Source organism: Terrapene carolina, unplaced genomic scaffold, assembly GCF_002925995.2.
Source record: "Terrapene carolina triunguis isolate 2854851 unplaced genomic scaffold, T_m_triunguis-2.0 Scaffold374, whole genome shotgun sequence".
NCBI classification, from domain to species: Eukaryota; Metazoa; Chordata; order Testudines; family Emydidae; genus Terrapene; species Terrapene triunguis.
This window is the reverse complement of record NW_020664725.1, coordinates 12,619,422-12,640,154: the sequence shown is the minus strand read 5'-3', so window position 1 is coordinate 12,640,154 and position 20,733 is coordinate 12,619,422. Positions and strand designations below refer to the sequence as shown.

At 40.1% G+C, this 20,733-nt stretch overlaps 1 protein-coding gene across 1 annotated transcript in view; it reads left to right on the top strand.

The window, feature by feature from the left end:
* Positions 1-20,733, top strand: part of CBL (Cbl proto-oncogene) — a 50,153-nt gene that overhangs the window by 15,649 nt on the left and 13,771 nt on the right. Inside the window, exons 3-6 of the mRNA XM_024196639.3 lie at positions 15,830-15,976; positions 17,403-17,559; positions 19,592-19,713; positions 20,247-20,384. Of these exons, the coding sequence (XP_024052407.2) occupies positions 15,830-15,976; positions 17,403-17,559; positions 19,592-19,713; positions 20,247-20,384 (564 nt within the window). The remainder of the gene's footprint in view (positions 1-15,829; positions 15,977-17,402; positions 17,560-19,591; positions 19,714-20,246; positions 20,385-20,733) is intronic.

Here is a 20,733-nt window from a genome sequence, read left to right as displayed (position 1 = left end):
TTCTCATGGTTTAGAACAAATGAATTATTTGGACATTTGCACAACTAGTGTGCAAACTGTGCAGATGTTCCTTACCAATAAATGCAACACTAAGTGGCAAATGACAAAATAAGTCACTCTTTTTGATAAGAGAACTAGGTTTTTTTTAAATCTTTCTGAATTCAAACTATTTTTGATCTCCAAACCAAGGAACAGGGTTCCCCCCCATGCAACTTAAAATGATCCCCAATGCATTCTTCCAAGAGCTGGACTGAGGCAGAAATGAAGAGAGCCTGTCTGGTATGTGCCATTCAATAGAGTTACAGTGGCTGCAGATGTGTGCTGCATTATGACTTTATGCACATTGTGAAGTGTAATGCTTGGCTTTCTTGGCCAGATGAGCATTTTCCCTTTCGTTTGTTAGGTCTTTTGCTGACACTCTACAGAGCAACTTCATTGTGTGTCATCTAGCGCGGAGTCACTTTGCATTTCATGGTACACTGTACAATATATGATGCTTACAACAGAGTTGCGTAGAAGCAGAATATGGCTGCCAATTGTTAAGTGTTTACTGTAAAATGAAAACTTGGCTCAGTTTTTAAAATGTAGTAGCAGGAAGTGAGGTTAAATTTACATCTTAAGGGTTTAGAAAATTAAGTTTCAAAGATCAGAGCATGAACCCTTGATGTATTTATTATATCTAACCTTTTTCTTTGATGCACCTGTTCCTCTGTTGTGTTCAGGAAATCATAATAGACTTGTAGAAACACTCTGTTTAGGGATGGTGGCTGAATGTCTGGGCTCCATTAGATGTGATCAGAAAATCAATCAAATGGAATTTAACCTTTCTACACTATATACTAACAATTGTTATGCAGAACGTATCCTCCTATGGTGGCTAAAACCAAGGTGAGGTTTATCTGACTTCCAATGCTCAGTGTTCATAGCACTTTCTTTTCTTAGGACTACAACGACTGTTTTTTAGCTTGCAGCAATGTGGTTTGGTATAAAGTGCTTCAGTGGAAATTGCTGTTGGGGCTTCCATAAACTGTTGTACAGTATTTATATATTTGGTGTCGTTTTTTTAACTCAGCTATTTCATGCTGACACCTTTAAAGATGTCATCTAAATTCTGCTTCAATTTACATGTCTGTTTAAAGATTACAGCAAAATCATGGCTGCTTTTTAAACTGTGCAAGCACTACTTAACTGTGGTTGATACAAAGCCGTGAATATTTTTGAATTGGCACTGATCATGGAAGCAATGAACAATAGCTTGTGCTTCAATTTAGAAATGAGAAATCCCTAAGTATACTTTTAATCTTATGGGGATGTTACATCTCTCATGCATATAGTCAATCAGTTGTGGGAAGTGCGGCCTATGTGGGTTAAGTTTGTACTTGCTAGTCAGGAACCAGGTTTCTAAATTCAGATTATGTATTTGGGAGTTCAATAAAACATAATTGCAGTATCTGCTGGCCCCTGATTTTGGAAACCACTAGACTTTGAAGGTTTACTTATTCTGGATTTTTTGGTCATATTAAACCCATGGGAAAATAAGGGTGGATTGCTAGATTTTTGTGGTTAATATTTGTTCTTTGTGTTCTGACCAACAAAAAGTTCCCCGGGATGGGAGTTGATCATTTTTAGAAAAAAATCAGTTCCTATTCTGTCTGAATATACAATATCTCCTGGTCATAGATGGGGGGAAGTTGGAGTCTTGTGGGGCCATAGATGGTGGGGGGGCATTTCAGTTATAGTGCATTGTTTAGTGGAATGGCATACTTTTCTGATTATATTTGTTTTCAGTAGCACTCACAAACAAAAAGGCAGAGCTTAATCTAAAAATTGGAAATAGAGTAGTGGGTGGAGTGTATCGTACAAGTAAAGTGATCACAAGGTGACTGGCCACATTTTAATACATTTCTAAAAATGTAGCCTGTCCTAGGTACCCCACAGTCTTGCTGTAATCAGCCTGTTAGTCTCATATTTCACAGTAGAAGTGGGTCTCCATAAGGGATATGAGGCTGAGTTCAGAAAGGTTGTTCCATGCATAGAGGGGATATGGAAGAAAACTCAGATGCTTGTAGGAGAAGCAACTCAATGAGGTATCAAGGTTGGTATAGTTGGAGCAGAATAGATAAGGGCAATGTGAAGAAAGCTATCTACAGGTAAGTAGGGATGGGCTGGTCCTGAAAGCAGCTCACAAGGAGCTTAAACTTATCATGGTAGAGGGTGAGAAGCCAGTATTGAGATTTAGAGAGTGGAGTGTAGATCAGAATCAAGCAAGGAAGATAATTTTAGAAATTGTATGTTGTGGGGACTGGAGGGGGTCCATTAGGAGTGACAAGGAGGCCAAAACAGAAGTTTATAGTAGTCAAGGTGGAAGAATGAGAATTTTAAGTGTAGTGATAGAAGGAAAAAGGGCATATCAGTTGTACCATCCTGCAGTGTGTGTTCCCATATGTCTCCCTTCTTTTTTGTATGTGTGGAATCCTCTTGAAGTGACTGTGTTTGAAATAGACTGAATTGTGTAATGAACACCTAGTGGGTTGCATGTTATATATCTGGACATATGGGACCCAGGAGAGTAAAGAAAGCTGGGGTATGGTACATCTGTGTTATTAACAACTTTAACCCTGAATGCCTAATTTGTATACACAATAGCAAATGTACTGCTTCTCTGGGGGCTAGACAAGCATGGAAGCGCACACCAAAACATTCATGTTCCTTTTATTTGGAAGGTGGTAACAAAAAAAAAAAAAAAAAGTGCATTTCCTGCAGTAATGCAAGGTTTAGTGATTCCAGTTAATCTAATAGAATAGTACCTCTTCATGGCAATGCTGAACTTGCTTAACTGTTCATGGTATAGTTTTAACTCGCGTTAACTGCAGTTCATGTTGGAATGCTCTTATTTTTATCACAGAAAGTTACAGCTACCTGTTGTAGAAATGAAAGCTATAGTTTACACAAGAGTTGCTATTCATAAACTCCCCTTGCTGTGTAAACTAGAAATGTCTGTTAATGAACTATCTTTTTGCAGTTATCTAATATCTTGCTTGGTTGAGAATATAGGAAAGGCAAATAATTTACTCCTCTATAAATATAGTTATGAAGTGTTTCAATTTGCTGGGTATTAATATCCTCTCTAAGTGGTAGAAATGGGCTGCTTCTATCCTCTGAATCAGTTGGTAGGACAGTCTACTGCAGATATAATTTCCATTTTATCTTTTTAAACAAAATTCAGCCTTCAAACCATGTCTAATACAAGTGCCACACTGTAGCGTAGACAGAAGGGGGTTTTCCATCACTGTAGTAAAGAGGCGGTAGTTAGATTGACAAAAAATCTTCCTCTGACCTAGCAGTGCCTGCACTAGGGATTAAGTCAGTTTAACTACATCTCTCAGGGTTGACCTAAACTTTAGGTGTGGACCAGACCATAGTCTCTCCGTGGCTGAGGATGCAGATATATATATATATAGACTCTGTGGTGAAAGGGAGCGTTACAAGTTGAGAAGGCGACTGTAGATGATGTATTAAATAACTTGAGTATTATTCGCTTTCTTTTTGCTATTTGCATAGGTAGGCTATATGGTTAAGGTACGTTAACTAAAAAAAAAAACCCTCTGCTCTTCTGTGTGAGAATATATATTGATAGATCATGTGCTGACGATGCTAAAATTCTCTGAATTTAACATCAAGTTGCTGACTTGAGAAGTTGGAACATGTTTAATTGTCATGCCGTCTGACAGCAAGACTTAGGTGATGCTGCCTCAGTAGGATTTCATACTCTACGCTTGCTCCAGGGTATAGAATTACTAATCCATGCAGGAAGAAAGCTGTAGATATTTACTGTCTTTTGTAAAGGAGAGTACTTACATGTGTCTAAAAGGGGAAGGAAACAGACCCCACAGAAAGATATAAAAAAGCTTAGTTTGTTTGCTTTAAACCATTGATTCTTAGATTCTGACCCACAAAAAGTCCAACGAGAAAACTTCCGACTGGACCAATGGACTTGTCTCCTAACACTCAGGGGGAATGGGAAAGAATGGGGGGGGGCACAGCTAATGAATGAGGTGTGAAAGAGCCCTCCTTCTGTCACTTCCTTCTGATGCAGCTAACACTTCAAAAAGAAAGAAAAAGGGGAAAAAAAAGAAAAGAAAACCCACAACACTACAATACTTGTGGAGCCTACATCTGCATTTAAATGAGAACATCTTAAAGACAAGAGCAGGCTCAAAGGCTGTCCACAAGAAAGGCTTCCTTGCCAAGCTGCAGCATATAAGCCCTAATTGCCTGCTTGCAAGGAGAAACCATTACCATTTAAATTTCTGGGGGGAAATATTAATCTGTTCCTTACATTTGGGCTTTAATAGAGAGATTAGGTGTTGAATTTCATATTCAAAACTGTAACCAATTACAGCTATTGCCACTGGAATAGCATAAACTTTCATTATTTTCACTTTCCTCCCATTATAAATAATAACATTTTCATGCAGATGCAATTTTATAGGTGAAATTGAGCTTTTGGACTATTGTACAGTAATAAATAGATGGGAGTTTGATCTCTCTGGATGTGTTTCCTCTGTGTATCTGAGTCTAAAATAAGTTTTCTAGGAAATTAGTTTACATCATGGACTCTAGTTTTATGGCTGCCACTGCAGAAACAATCATCCAGTTTATCACAAATCATTGGTTAAAATGTTGATCAATTTCTTGGGGTTTGAACCTGTTCAGTTAGCTGTCTAACATCTGTATTTTGTACATTTTAACTACTTTTGTGGGGCATTGTATCATGTTTTGGATTGTGCTGCAAGGTACTTCTCAGTTTGACAACAGATTGTGCCTTTGCAAGGTGAAGTTTACTTCAGCCTGATAGGATGCTGCTGAAGAATTGGCTGAGCTTCCTGAAAGGTGGTACGCTCAACTAGAACTTCTCCTTTCTAACATTTTGAAACACTACCTTGTAAGCTATAGAACAAATTCATGAGCCTGCAGACATTTTGCTTTCTCCATGAAATGGGGATAAGGTTGCATTTTCAGTTAGCGTACCACTGATTTGGCTGTGTGATTCATTGACCACTGGCTGTCTCTAAAAAGCGTGGCTAGAAGTATAGTGGTGGTGTTGGCAGAGGTGTCTTTTTGAAAAGTATAATGAACAAAAATGGATTGTTGATTCCAAACCTAGTGCAGGGGGAGGACTGTAGGTTGACACAGGCGCTAGGTTTCTGTGCCATCTTGATTCTTTGTTTTCAGGTCTTCAGAGCTTTCCATTCAAAGACATAAAGTAGATTTAAATTCTTTGGGAAGTTTTATCCTTGTAGCAAAATGTTTTGTCTTAAGTTGTTTGGAGGTTTTAAGAGTGAAGTTGGGCAAAGAAACTTTTCAATGAAAGCATGACGCTTGCATCCCTCAGGCAGTCTGTTAATGGTATCGTGCAAGAACAAGGAGATACTACCCATCCTCAAGTTCAAGGGAGGGCAGAAAAGATTGAGAATCTGGAGAAGCTTTGGGCAGGAATAGGAGAACCCTATTTGAATTGAAAGTGGAGAGGTTTGGGTGAGGTGGGAGAAGATGATCCAGAATTGATTTTAGCTATAATGACTTATTGCATTGTAACACATACTCAACATTGTTGTATGGTTCCAACTGTAATCCAGAGGGTAAGTGGCCTAAGATAGGTATATTGAGGAGTGTTGCTATTAAGAGATAATACAAGCATCAGAGTTCAAGTCTTGCTATTATAATTCAGAGATCACCATAAAGGAATACATTTGTTAACTAGATATGCTATTGTCCTTTATCCTTGCAAATCCTCTGAGGAAGTGTTGAACTCCCTAGTCTAGTCTCTGATTTAGTCTTTTTAAACACTGGCTCTTCAGCACTTGTATAATTAAGCATTTTAAATATCCAAATCCAGCAGAAATGAACTGGTGATATGTTTTTTTTTCTCTTCACCATAGAAAGCGCAAAGTGGCCTGTTAAAAGTGATCTAAACATCCGGATTAGAATGTCAGGATCTGAGCTTGTTATTCCAGGCAAAGCCAACCCAATGTTGTGGTTAGAATACGGGGTTGTTCAGGAGTCATTAAAAGCTGATGTCCTGTGTAGGCTCCAGATATCTCATGTCCTTATGCATAAACATAACATGTGAGCCAAAATTTTCTCACCTCCATCGTTTCACGGTATTTTGTGTAATACGTTAAGGGAGTTGTTGCCCTGTACCCCAGTAGAGAGTTGCATTTCAGTGTTGCTGTTTATACAGTTTCTTGGATTGCTTTAGGAGACTGTGAATTGAAAGGGTGCATGCATGTATAGGGATAAATGTATTTAATATGCGTTTCTCTAGAAAGTTTATTTTATTTGCACATATGTAAAATTAAAGGCATTAGCCTATTTAAATTTTTGTAGTCTTTTGAAACACAACTTAGGAAGCTATAATTAAACGCTCAGTGGGGCTATCTGTAGCTTTTATTTTTGAGTGTTTTTTTCCAACCGCACTAAAACACATGCATTGTAGGTGTTAAGGTTTTGAACGCTGTGCGTAAAGACAAAGCTTTGAACTAGTAAACAGTCACTTTTTTTAGCCAGAGACCTGCAATTAAACTAAGATTCCTTACCACTATGGAAATTGGTGACCACAATGAAAAGGGGGTTGTATGAAAAGGGAATAGAAATATAAAGTGTTACGCTTGTTAAATGTCCCCCCTTCAAGTCTTGTCCGGCACAAAAAACGAGCATGTGACCAGAAGGAACAAATGCAGAACAAATTGTTACTAACTGCTTTCTGTAACTGTACAAAGAATGGAACAATGAATATTCAACTTTAAATGTATCTTTTGTGAAAACTTTACAAGAAAGTGGAGAGGGTGTTTTGAGCTATACCTTTTCTTGATAGCAGGTTTATTGCATCTAATTAACGTGCCAGATCCCCTTTTCCCATTGGTGCCTTAAAGAATCAATCCACAAAATCAATGCGATGTTAGCTGACTCCTTCTGTTAGTCTTAAAGGTGCCACAGGACCCTCTGTTGCTTTTTATAGATTCAGACTAACACGGCTTCCCCTCTGATCCTTCAAAATGGTATAACATGGGCATATAATCTGCTGGTTCTAAGGCTATGGCTTCACTACAAGGCTTTTAGCAACACGGCTGTACCACTAAACCTGCGCCGCTAAAAGGCGCACAGTGTAGCTGCTGTTGTCGGCAGGAGAGAGCTCTCCTGCCGACAAAGAACTTCCACCCCCCACGACCGGCAGCGGCTTTGTTGGCAGGAGAGTGCTTCTGCTGACAAAGCGTTGTTCCCACTGGCATAAAACTTTTGTCCTTCGGGGGTGTGTGTGTGTGTGTGTGTGTGTGTGTGTGTTTAACACCCCCTGAACGACAAAAGTTTTGCCGACAAAGTGCCAGTGTAGACAAACGCTTAAATGTGTATCTTGGTGGATAGTACGAGTAATACAGCAGCCTGTGGAAGTACTTCTAATTTTAAAGATCAGTGGCTCAACATTACTCTGGAGGTGACTTGTGCTGTTGAGTCAGTAGTAGTTAAATGGAATGTCATTCACTTCCTGCGCTGGAAGCTGTGTTGAAAGTAGTTCCGTTGTATCTATTTTTAAAACTGATTACTGTGTGCAGAGGACTCTGAAGCTGCCACTGAGATATAAATGTCATCTCAGGCTCTCTTTAAGCATTCCTACTCAGCATTTGTGTGTAAGGGTCAGTTATAAGAGCACAGTTGTTGGCTGACACAGTGGTAGGGGATGGCATACTGCTATGCTTCCTGGAATTCTGTGCAGCCATTTATCTGAGTCTGACTGTTAATATCTGGCATATAAGCAGTAAAATATGACAGGGTATGGGCTATGTGATAGCCTCCCATTTTGGTGGCATCTGTAAAGTGCATTTCACACTCTTGCATGTTAGAGGTTTAAAAAAAGCCATTTCAAATGTTTGAATCCTTAAATTGTCAAAATATCAAATTGCAACATAGCTTAATTCCTAAAAAAAAAAAAATTCTAGACTAACTTTTCTATACTTGTCCAAACATATTAGGATCTTGAACCCACAAGTATTAACAGAAGACTGGAAGTTAGGGAGACGTGAATTCTATTTTTCTCCTTGTGTAACTTGAGTCAAGTCATTTAACCTCTGTGTGCCTCAGTTTCCCCCAGCTAGAAAAGAACAACACTTACCTCATTGGGGTGTTGTAAAGCTCTGCTGATGCAGTTAGGGTTTGTTTTTTTTAAATGTTGGGATCCTCTGTTAAGTTTCTCTAATTGCAAAGTATTTATTAAACATTTGGGGAGAAAGCATAAACCTTCAATACTCTGTTCTTGTCACAGGAAAATCCAATTTAGTCTTAATTTTTCTGTAAAGAGTAGCTTTCTCTCAAGCTGTGGCAGAGCAAAGCAGTCTGCTGATCCACCAACTGACTACTTAAAATTGCTGTGCATGATATGAAGCACAGCAGAGTATGAGTTAACAGCACATGTAGGCAGTGTTTACAGCACCCAAAAAGACAGAGTACTTTTTGGATGCAGCAGTTCTAAACTTGAGTGTGTGCTGCTGCATACCCATTTGTTGAGACTTCTTTGTATAAATGCCGTCTAGTGTTCATTGTGTGGTGCTGATCTAAATCCCTTGAGAACTGCAGAGTTTCTTGCAGTACTTGCCAGAAGTACCTCATACTCTGGAGGAATGAACATGCAATTAGGAACCGGAAAGAGTTGAGATGGTACTTGACCACTAACTTGCTGTGTGGCCTTTGCCAGGTCACTTCATCTCTGCCTCAGCTTTCCCATCTGTAAAATGAGGAAAACGCCACCTTGTCTCACAGGAATATTGGGGATAAGTCAAGTATTAGTTATTTGGACATGTAAAGTGATGACTAAATTCTTACCAAAGAGCTGTTTAAGCAAAACTGTGAAGGAGCAGGCAAGAACTTCCCAACCAGTGAAATAATTACCAGTGAACTTGAACATCGCATATTCTTCTATGGAAGCAGAGAAAATGTCACACGCATTCGATACTTGCATAGCAGTATTTCAAAACTGAGCAGGAGCAGCTGGGCTGCAAGAAGCTGTTTAAAATGCAAATCTTCAGTAATATTGGGGAATAGCACAATGACTGGAAAGTGCTGTTACCTTTTTGTCTGGCTAAATGTTCTTCTGGTTTTCTAGCCATCCTTTTTGATGATGGACCCTTGTATTGTGTAAACAAAATGCTTGCAGGAAGGAAATCAACTAGATGGGCTGTCCCCAGTATATGTATCCGTGTCTTCCTCACAATATAAATAAGGAGCTAATAAATCTTTGTTTTAGAATTGCATCAGGTTTTTTTCAAGAGCCTTCATTGCCTTTAAAAATCTATTAAAGAACTTAGTATTTAGAGATCAGACTCCTCCAGCATTTTGTCAGGCTTCTTTTCTTCACCTTTCATTAGAGTAAAGAAGTGAATTCTTCTCAAGTCTCATTTCTTCTTTTCTGGAGCTTTTTCAAAAGCACCTCTTTATTCGTTGCTTCTAATTGGTTGTCATTAGCCACCTTTCCAGGTCATGCCCCTTTTTAATGTTCCACTTAAAATATGGAGCCTCCCCTTTCCCGTTCAGTTTTGCATAGACAGGAGTTGTACAATAACTTGGTTTTACTCCTCACAATTGTTTCCTCCCAGAGAACCATACTCTCAGGTCAGAATTATTGACTTATGATCTCTGCCAGCCTCAAAGTTTGTTGCCAATTTCATGAAATGACTTGAAAGAGAATTTTATCCTAAAATACGTCGTAATTATGATGTAAATCAAGTTATTTTTAGTTTAGATTTTATTTGACAGCCCACGTTGGTATTGTAAGTACATATTACATTTTTATGTGAACTTGGACATTGCTACATGTAAAAATGCACTCTGTTTATTGAAGCTGCTGAACTTGGTAAGTATTTTAATGTCCCTTGGTGGGTACTCAGAGTGCAATTTTCAGCAGTGCTGAGCACTCACAACCTCAGTGGAAGCTGCAGATGCTTAAGCACCTCTGAAAATCAGGCTGTAAGCAACTGTTAAGTCTAAAAGAAAATTTCAAAAAGGAGAAATGAAGAGCTCTGGAATTGGCTAATCTTATGCTAAAAGAACGAGGAGTACTTGTGGCACCTTAGAGACTAACAAATTTATTTGGGCATAAGCTTTCGTGGGCTAAAACCCACTTCATCGGATGCGTGCAGTGGAAAATACAGTAGGAAGATATACATATACACAGAGAACATGAAAAAATGGGTGTTGCCATACCAACTCTAACGAGACTAATCAATTAAGGTGCTTAACCTTATGCTGCATCCTTTAACTCCTTTCATGCTGCAGGAACTTTGGTGCACTTTCAATGGAGTAAGCTTCCCGGGATGATAGTATTGTATGCACACTTCAAACTATTTTAGCATTATAACTGTGCGTAGCAGTGCTAACTGTATAAATCATCCTCTGGAACAGTCTTCCTGGTGCAGACTGCTGCACGCGAAACATAATGTTACACCAGTGCCAGGCTCTTGTTAGCACTGAGGGAGTGGAAGAAAGTAGCAACAGGATAGCGATACCTTAGTTTTAGGAAGGCTTGTATAAAAGGCAGTTTATGAACTGCAGCAGTCATTGGCTATTTGTGCAAAGAGGTGGGGTTTTTGTAACTCTGTGGAATTTAAATAAGCGTAAAATGTAACTTAAAAAAACCACTGAGATTAAAGTCTGCCTCTACTATTGACTGTTCTGCAAGACTGAGCTCTTACAGTGGAAAAGTGCTTTCATCCAACAAACAGGAAACCGGAAAGGACCAGCCTGCTACAGGTCAGAGGGGACCAGCATCAGAAAACCAAACTGGGAGAAGCTGAGGCCCATAGAGAGGCCACTGTGAAGGATTTCAGTAGGACTGGAAGTACTTGATTGACCTGTTGACTTCCTGTGAGACATGTGGAGCAGAAACAATCATTAAGTGGGAAGGAAGTAGCATAACCATAGGGGAGGGGGAGGAGGAGGAGAATCAAACAGAGTATCTGTTCAGTCTTCAAAACCTTCCATGGGCTTAAAACTGGCTCAGCACATATTAATTGTCTGACTTACTCAGTTATCTGATCACACTGTATTTCGCTATGTTATTTCTTTAGTCTCTCTACAAAAGTTACTTGAGGCTTGCCCCTTGAGAGACTGGACGCTATTAAAGGGAACAAAACTAAAAGCACAGTTCACACTGCAACTACCCAGTCTGCATTTAGTAATTCTTAAATGTAATTGTATGTATTATTAAACTAACTTTAAACATTCTGTTCATGCCTAAAGAATGGAGGCTCCAGGCTACAGCTGCAGAAGTTTATTAGCTAATAAAATACTTGAAGCTTTTTTAGTAAGTGCAGAAGTTGTTAGTTCTTTGAACCTTCCTTCTTTCAGTCTCTAGATTGCTTAATTTCCCAGCAATCAGTTGTTCTCTGTCTCTGTATAAAATCTCACTAACAGAAGTATGGAGTCCTATCTAACTTGCAGACACTTCAGTTTGAACCTGATGGTAACCACTGAACAGAAGCATCATGCAAATTTACTTCTGAAGCTTAGTTTTACTGTTGCAACTGAATCTACTCCGAGTAGTGGAGAGATCTGACTTCTGCAATGTTTGCGGGCTTCGGGTGCGGTTTTCTAAAATGCCTAACTGAGTGAGATACCTAAATCCCATTGACTTTCAATGGGACTTGCACACTTTAGTCGCTTAGGTGGTTTTGAAAATTTTTCTCTTTATCAGCAGAACCCAAGTTGCCACTGTCATTTCCAGTTGTTTTGGATGAATATTTTCTATTTGATTTTGTGTTTGAAGCAGCAGTGAGGGTGAGAGCTGCCAGTGTTACCAATACTAAAAATAAGTTACAACCAAATCTTTGATATGCCATAAACTGCTAACATATATTTGGGTCATTATTTCTTTACAAAGGTGATGTAACTTTTAATGTCTTTTCATTTCTTTTTGTAACTTCTTTGTGGAATTGCCAAGCACTGGCGGTTGATATATTTCAGCAGTTGGTCACCACATGTCAAAGTATGGCAAGTTTCAGTAGGCTCTTCAGAGAAGCTGTTAGAAGGGCTCCCCCTCCCTTCTTTCATTTTGATGATTTAAGTGATGCTTGTCTGAAAGTGACAATAACTTCGACTGCAGCTGAAATTATAAATCCCTAGACCTTGGTAGAATTGTTTTGGAAACAATTTGTAGATCAGAATTTGAGAGTAGAATTGAAAAGTGTTGAAACTTAACTTTATTCAGCTCCAAGGCCTTTGTTATTCACCCCTAAGCCTGTCAGGATCCTTTTCAACATTCATAACCCTGCCTGCCAGCCACAGGGAGGTCAGTAGTCTTTGGGGACATTAATTTCCCCCCCAACCCTTCATAAACTTCAGTGTGTATGTCCTGAGCCATACTTATAAACTGTGCTGCTTTAGTAGCAGAAATCTAGTGTTACCAAGCTAGCTCATCTAATCATCTTGCTCAACTTTATGGTGTTACTTTCCTGGAAACTCTTTCCATCAGTGACGTGCAGTGAGGTGAGATACCGCTTTTCCTGTTACGATTTACACTTAACTTTACAAGAAGGTTCCCTGTATTTGCTGATGGTTTGAGTTAATTTGGTCACTTCTTCCATGTCAGGCTGTGGCGAAACTGACCATGTTGTTGGTTCAGTCCTTCACTTTCCATTTGCTTTTATTTATTCAATTGGTTACATGCTCTTCTTCTCTAGCAACTGGGCATATTCTCGATAAAATGCAGATTCACACTGAACAGTACAAGCATCCCTTTCCTCCACACGCTGCTCCAATGTATGATGTAAACAGATACATGTCTTTAATCATGCGTTTGTTTGATCAAAAAGATGCTGTGTACCATCTGATGAAGATCAGTAAACTCAGTGGGCAGTCGGAGGGAACAGGTTGCATGGCTGGGGCCCCTTAACTCATTATGTCCCATGTCTGATTACAGTTTTTAGGGTCTGTCAACAAAAGAACCCGTCATGATCGTTAACAGAGATCCAAATCCCAAACCAAACCGTTCTTTATGGACTCAAACCAAGTCCCATTGCCCCTGGTAGCATATAGGAAGGCATCTAGTTTACAGAGTCCAGCTATACTTGGTTCTTCTGGCCTGCTGTAGAAAGCATGAAAACTTTTGTAGGAGTATATATTTTTACCCAGTGGAAATGAGGAAATTTTTCAAAAGCACCTGAGTGGTTTAGAAGCTTAAGTCCCAGGCGCCTGAGTTACTTTGGTGCTTTGGAAAATTTTATACTTTGTGGGGGCTATGAAGTACTTTTCACTATCTTTTGAGTACTTGTAACCTGACATTTTTACAGTTTCATGTATGTTGTTGAATGCAGTATGTGAAACTCAAACAGCTGAAAGGAGACACATTGCATTAAAAATAAACCTTCAGAACTTTTCTTTGTGTATCACTTAATACTTGTAACTTGATTTCAATTATATGAAACTTCCACTATTTATTTGGTTACAAACATGATTCAGCTAGTGAGCAGCACCTCATCAGCCAATATCTTTATGTACTGCCACAACATTTGGCATATATTTCAGACTTTCACTGACAATCTTCCTTTCTTGGAAATGCTGCCAGTAAAATTCTCACTTTTGCAGAGGCAGCCCAGCTTTCTAAAAATGCAAGGTTGAGTTACTGACGCTGCTGAATGTTAATGTAAGTTCCCTGCACTTGCCCCACCTTCTGAAATCATACTTCACTACTAAAGCAAGATGCACACACTAACAGTCTTCGCTTTAATAAGTGAATCTATATTCCCCTCTAATTGTATGCTTGTTCAGGTATCCTTTACCCAACCTCTGTACAATAAAGAAAACTGTACAGAGACTTGCAGCATCTAGAACCATATGGTCAGTGTGTTTGTGCTACTTTAACATAAATCTTGGCTGTTGTAATATGTCTAAATAAGACTCTCTAAACTTGTGAGACTACTATTAAAGAGAGAGCTGCTTCCTGCAGAGCATCTGAGTGTACCTTCTAGCTAGTACTTGTGTTCAGCCTGAGCATCTGCTGGGATCACACCTGAAAAAACGTGGAAGAGAGCAGATTCCTTTCATCCCAAACTAGCATGTTCCGTACATGTGCCAAACAACTCCATTAGCAAAGGCAGAAAATGAAACGCTTAGGAATGAGAACAAGACAAAGCGGCAAAAAAATGACATTTTCAGATAGAGGCTCAAAATGTTTACTTTTTATGGCTATGTGGAATGTGAAATACTCTTTCCAGACTTTACAAAACTCCAAAATATTGGGATTAAAAAAAACAGGTGAGTGAATATGGGGGTAATACAGAGAGCACAGTTTGGCTCCAGTTTGTGTTTGAATTCTGGGAATATTAGAGGAAAAGAAAACTCTCTAACTCATGTGTTGAAATTGTCTCCCTCTGCATTTTGGTGCCCAGGTTGATGGAGAAGTGTTTGCAAATGGTAACAGAAGGGAAAGTGAAGAAGTAACCAGCTCTCTTTATGGGCTGAAGCTAGAGTCCAGTTCTGAAGTGAGCCAGGATGGCAGAGCTTGCACTTGAATGAGTTTATTTCATCTAGGAGGGCAGCATGAGCAGAGTGGGGACATCTGGCTGAAAACTACAGTTCCAGCTTAGTGACCGCAGATGGCATCGTTCACAGAACTAATCAAAACAATGAGTATTAGAAATTAGTGAAGAAGTAGCAGGTGCATCCAGACTAATACTGCATTCAAGGATGTATTACCCTTCCATAGTGTCCTTAAAGATAACCTGTTTCAAAAATTGTTCCATGTGAGTGAATCCCACTCCCACAGTGGGTCAGTAGTCAAGGCATTTTGAGTGCTGAGGTGGGGGAGCTTGTTGTGCCACCTCCTGTGGGCTGCTGAGCAGGCTGGGCAGCTCTTCTGCTGCTGAATCCCACTGATCGTTAGCGATCTGCCTCCATTGTCTTTAGAAAAAGCATTAAACAAAGCAGCACTCTCCCTGTTCTACCTGACACCAGCATTCATGCCAGTAGTTCTTTACTGTCTCCCATGTGGAGGGGGACAGAAACTACTGGACTTCCCCCATTCCTAGTCTGCAGCTCTGTCCTTCCCACCACCCAGTGGTGGGTGGTGGTGGGGAGGAGGAAGAGAAAAGGAGCCTTCCTGCATAAAGGGTGGGTGAAGGAAGAAAGCAAATAAACACCCCTTCCATCCAGGAGCAGAGAGCCATCTCTCATGTTTCTATCGTGCCATCACGATCAGTTTCATCTAAGCTCTTGCTCTCAGCCAGGAAGAGTGTTATTTTGACTCCTTTGGGGGTTGGGGGAGAGGGTGTGCTCTCCTATAAGACTTATGACTTTGGGGGTAAGGCTGTGCCTGAGTTTAGTTTTGCCTAACTAAAAAGTAGCATCCCTTACAGGCAACATGGTGTAAGGACTTGAGCACGAGACATGAAGTCAAGGCCTCTTGAATTCTAATCCTGCTATGCCACCTGACTTGCTGTGTAGCCTTGGGCAAGTCTCTTAACCTCTTTCTCCTAACTACAAAATAAAGCTTAAAATACTCCCCTACCTCAGAAAGGTAGTGAGGGTTAGTTTATTAGTCAATGTTTATCCAGCACTTCCAGAATGTAAATCTCTTTAAGTGCTATGTGTTGGACAAAATGTGCTGAGAACTATAAATGCATGTTTGGAAAAGTCCCCCCTTTGGGAGCATTTTTCGATCGGGGGCGATAGAGTTTCTGGATTCCTTCAAGCTACTTCTGCATCTGTCTGACTTACCCACAAACAGTGTAAAGTCACATTTTTCTTTTTAAAAAGAAACTTCTGCTTTTGTAATCGTTTGCAGGCGTAACCTGACAAAATTGTCCCTGATATTCAGCCATATGCTGGCGGAACTGAAAGGCATTTTCCCAAGTGGCCTCTTCCAAGGAGATACGTTCCGGATCACCAAAGCAGATGCTGCAGAGTTCTGGAGAAAAGCTTTTGGGGAAAAGTAAGTTTCTAAATGTGCTTAATATGAGAGATGCAAGAACAAAATTCATAGGTGCATTGGTTTTAAATATTACTTCTGCTTTATGGAGTATGATGATCTTTTGTCAAATTAATCATAAAATTAGTGATGGGAAAGACCTATTAGATCATCTAGTCTATTCTCCGAGGTCCAGTACGGGATTGTTCCCCACATTATATTTTCCAGTTCTTTGTCCAGTCTTTAAATATGCCAAGTGATGGGGCTTTCCCCACTTTCTCTGGGGGATTATTTTATGTTATGAAGTTTCCCTGGACATTCAGCTTCAACTTTCCTTTTCTTAATTAATCCCATAACTTCCAGCCATCCTAAATAATTCCTCTTTCTTCCTGCCTGCAAATGGTTATCGTGTTTCCCACATTAGTTGTCTGCTAGCCAGGCTGTTCAAATTAAGTTCTTTTAACTTTTCCTTCAATTAGTCTTTCCAGTCTCCTAATCCCTTTTTTCTTTCTAATAATATTTTAGCATTTATGTATTGCTTGTCTTGCTCAGTTTGCAAAATGGCCAAGTTAAGATGGAATAAAGGAGAAACTTAAGTGCAATGTATATTTAGGTACAGGCCAATGAAATGTCAGATTATTTTTTAAATCTAATAAAACACTGACTATTAATTTTAGAAATAACTATATTAGAGGAGAAGGCTTAATGGAATGGGACAGTGACTTCAGACTAAAGACACACCATGTAAACAGTGTAATTAGTACATCACAGATACTAAATTAATAGATTAACCGTTGAGAGTCAAAAAATGAAACCAGTTGGACTTGACCAAGAGATAGGAGTCTGAAGATTGGTAAACTCTTTTCAGGGATCTTTTTATAGACTTCCACTATATATTTCAAAAGGGAAAAACGCTCAGTTATACAGAAGGTTCAAGTTTTGGTCTCCAGCTACATTCAGGCAAATCATCTCTCTAGATAGCTGTGTGCTGTCGTTTGACTGTCTAGGTCTCTGCTCCAGGGAGACTTAAATTAACTCTTCCTGTGCCTGCTGCTGAAAGATGAAATGGCTCAAATGATGACATCACATAGCAAGTGCTGTATGTGCTGTTTTTCAGTGTGAACTGTCGGTTGCACAAGCGTTAACGGGATGGGGGGGAAGGGAGATCAGAGCTGGGCTTGCAATTCCAAGATTTTACTTTGTGCAGAGCAGTGAACTGAAACATGGCTGTTTTGCTGCTGCTTGCTGGTGAAGCAGGGAAGTTTCTCCCTCATGCTTGACGAGAGTAATTTTCTCTCTGAGTTCAGTTGGATTTGTCTTTCTTTCCTTTTCTAATTGGGGGTGCCTGTGAGTGGATATATAATATATAGAGTGTAACACTGTGGCATTGCGTGATGCTGTTTCTGAGCTCCTTTCACACTTGCGGATTTTTCCCCTCCTCCCCCACCAGGACTATTGTCCCATGGAAGACCTTCCGCCAGGCCTTGCATGAGGTGCATCCAATCAGTTCAGGACTAGAGGCCATGGCCCTGAAGTCGACTATTGACTTGACATGCAATGACTACATTTCAGTGTTTGAATTTGATATCTTTACCCGACTCTTTCAGGTAAGGGCAGAGGAACGTGAGTCACTTGAAACCCATTTGAAATATATGTAGCCTACTGCTTAGACCTGCATACTAGAGTAAGCCAGGCCTTAAATAACACTGTTAATACTATACTGACTTTTCTTTTCCCCTTATATGTTTTTTTTAAGATGTAGAGCTCTGCTGTTCGGTAGCATTGTGTGGTATTTCTTGCCAAAGGGGGGGAAAAAGCTTTCCAAAAATAAATTGTAATTGTAGCACACTTTCAATATCCCTCCCCAAATCAATTTTTCCCACTTTAAAAGTCAGTTTTAAACTGAAGTTGTGACAAACTTCCGTGAGCCCGGAAATGTGAAGCTCACTCTATCAGTCCATCCCTAACTCTCCCTTGTGCCCTTTTATTGTTGCATTTTTTTCTGTGGGGGCGTATTTAGGTCGGAATGACACTATGGAACTTCAGATTTCCTGGCTTTTGAGTTGCCACAACCAAAATGTTATATAAACATATCGTGTTTTCTTTATGAAATAAACATCTATATTGTTGAATGGAATCAATATTAATTTTGGGTGAAAACCTAAAAAAAAAAAATCTGAGTCACCAGTAGTACTTGGATAAAGAGTGTAGCTTCTGATGGTGCGATTGGATATTTACAAGAACAAACACTTACTTCTTTGGCTCTGACCTGCCTTTTTCCCATGTGATAGGGTGGGTTGTAATAAAGATGTGTTTAGCTGAAAAATTCCCATATGCAGTGTTGTAGTACAGCTGGTCACTTCTTTCTACTCGAGTATGTGAAGAGTGGTTTAGGAGTAGTTGTTATAGTTATTAGCAGTTTCCAATACACTAAACTTATTCTCTTGACTTTGTGTACGTTAATAATAATAACACTTAGCATTTGTATATTGCTTTATCCATTCACAGCATTGTACAGACAATAGTCTCACCACACCCTGGTGAGATTAAGTCATTAGGTATCACTCTCCATATTTTACAGACAGAGAAACTGAGACAGAGAAGTTAAGTCACTCTCTTGAGGCCATGCAGCATGTCAGTGACAGAGACGAGTCATAGTTTCTAGTTTGTAATTCTTTGCTTAATCTTCTGGATTCCTCGTCTCTATCCCTGTCTCACCTCTCAGTTAGTTTCCCCAGAATGGTTGTGGGAGTGGTAGCCATTCCTGGGCTGTCTTCCTTGTGAGCAGAATGGCTAATCCCTTGGTATTTGTTAAAGGTATATTGACTGGGATTTCTTTCCCAATGGTGTTTTGACTACTACATGGATAAATGTCTCACTTAGTGGTTTCTTCCCCTTTTTCCCCCTACTTGTTAAACCTTCTGAATTATCCATTCTTCCTCCCCTTTAAGGTTGCCTATCCTTCCATCTATCTAAAGGGGAGACGGAAAGTGTGCTTTGATTTTGTGTTTTGGTCCGGTTGCTAGTTGAACTGACTACACAGAGTTGCATAGTTTCCTTTCTGCGAGCACTAGTAGATAACAGCAATATTTATACCTCATTCTCCCCCCCCCCCCCCCCCCCCAGGGATGGCCACCAATCATAGCCTTGCATGGGCAGACTATAACACTGTTATCCCCAAGCTTTGCGATACTTTTTGTTGCTCCATCGCCTTACAGACAACTCCACTGTAGCCTCTCTGACTGAATTATCATGGAGGTGTAGGGGAAAGGGGTTCTTGGGATGCCAAGTCTTGGCTAAGGACATTTTTCCTGTGTGGTTAAGGGGAAAGGGCCAACGTCTCTACGACTGAAACACCTTGCTATCTACGTTCCTGGCTTTCACTGCTTTCTTTTCGTTGCTGCTACACTTTGCATGTTGGCCGGGTTTGTCACCCTCCTGCTGCTATTTTGTGTTGTCTCCATGGGGTGATACTCAAATCCGAATGCTGTTTGATTGTAAATTTAAATTTTAGCCCCTGCAGTGGAATAAGAACTCCAGTTTATTGAAGAACTGACCTCTTTAGCTGCAGGACAATCATGTGCATGGGTTCACCTCGGAAGTGCATGGTTAATGATATTTCTTTTGTTCTTTCTTTAGCCATGGTCCTCTTTGCTCAGGAACTGGAATAGCCTAGCAGTGACTCATCCTGGTTACATGGCGTTCCTAACTTACGATGAGGTGAAAGCACGGCTTCAGAAATTCATCCACAAACCTGGCAGGTTAGTGCTTGGTAGCAGTTGCCTTTTTGAGGACTCTTGCTAACTCCTCTAGTTAGTTACTTTTGCAGCACCTACTGTGTCAGTGAAGGTTCGGTCTGACAGAGGGGCCTTACTTGCTGGTCGCTATTACAGTGCGCTGTGGCAGGGGAGGGGATTACTGCCTCTCGTCTCTGGAGACCACTGGTTGCAAGCTACTTTTAAAAAAGGAAACCTTGTATAATCTTTTAAAAAACTTAATTTGAAACAGCAAGTGAGTGTGAGGACACTCATCCTTATCGCTATGGATTCTGTGTTTAATAGCACACACACACGAGTTTTTAGATGCTTCACTCACTTGTATCAGACTGCAGGGTTCTCCCTTTGAGCTACAAGTGAGTAAAGTGGTAAAAGCTGGTAGAAATCCTCCAGCTACTTCAGCTTGTCTTTATCTTCCATCTTGACATAGCTAGATGGAGGCTACCTACTTGGCACTTAACTTTTTTTTGGCCGATGGAGCCCAAACTTGGAGTTTCTGTTCTTTTGTCTCTTTTCAGTTACATATTCCGATTGAGCTGTACGCGACTTGGTCAGTGGGCCATCGGTTACGTCACTGCAGATGGGAACATTCTCCAGACTATCCCCCACAACAAACCTCTTTTTCAAGCGCTGATAGATGGCTTCAGGGAAGGCTTGTAAGTAACTTTGCATTAGCCTGTAGCATGTTGTGCTTGTTCAGTCTGCGGTGAGTGTACAACGCACCCTGTTGCTGTGCATCCTATGATTTATCTGCCTTAATCCTGTCACTGGTTAATGTATCTTTTGAAATGAGTGGGATGATAGAACATACCGAGTGGGATGATAGAACATACCTAGTGGATTCTGTCACGTGTCATTGTGTCTGGTGGCAAGTGCAGCGTTTTGCAGCGGTCATGCAGTTGACAGTGATATTGTGTGGGTGGACATTGCGCAGTTCTTCCTCTTTATTTAAGCCCTGAATCAGCAAAGCACTTTTGAGCATATTAGTTGTCCTGTTGAGGTCGA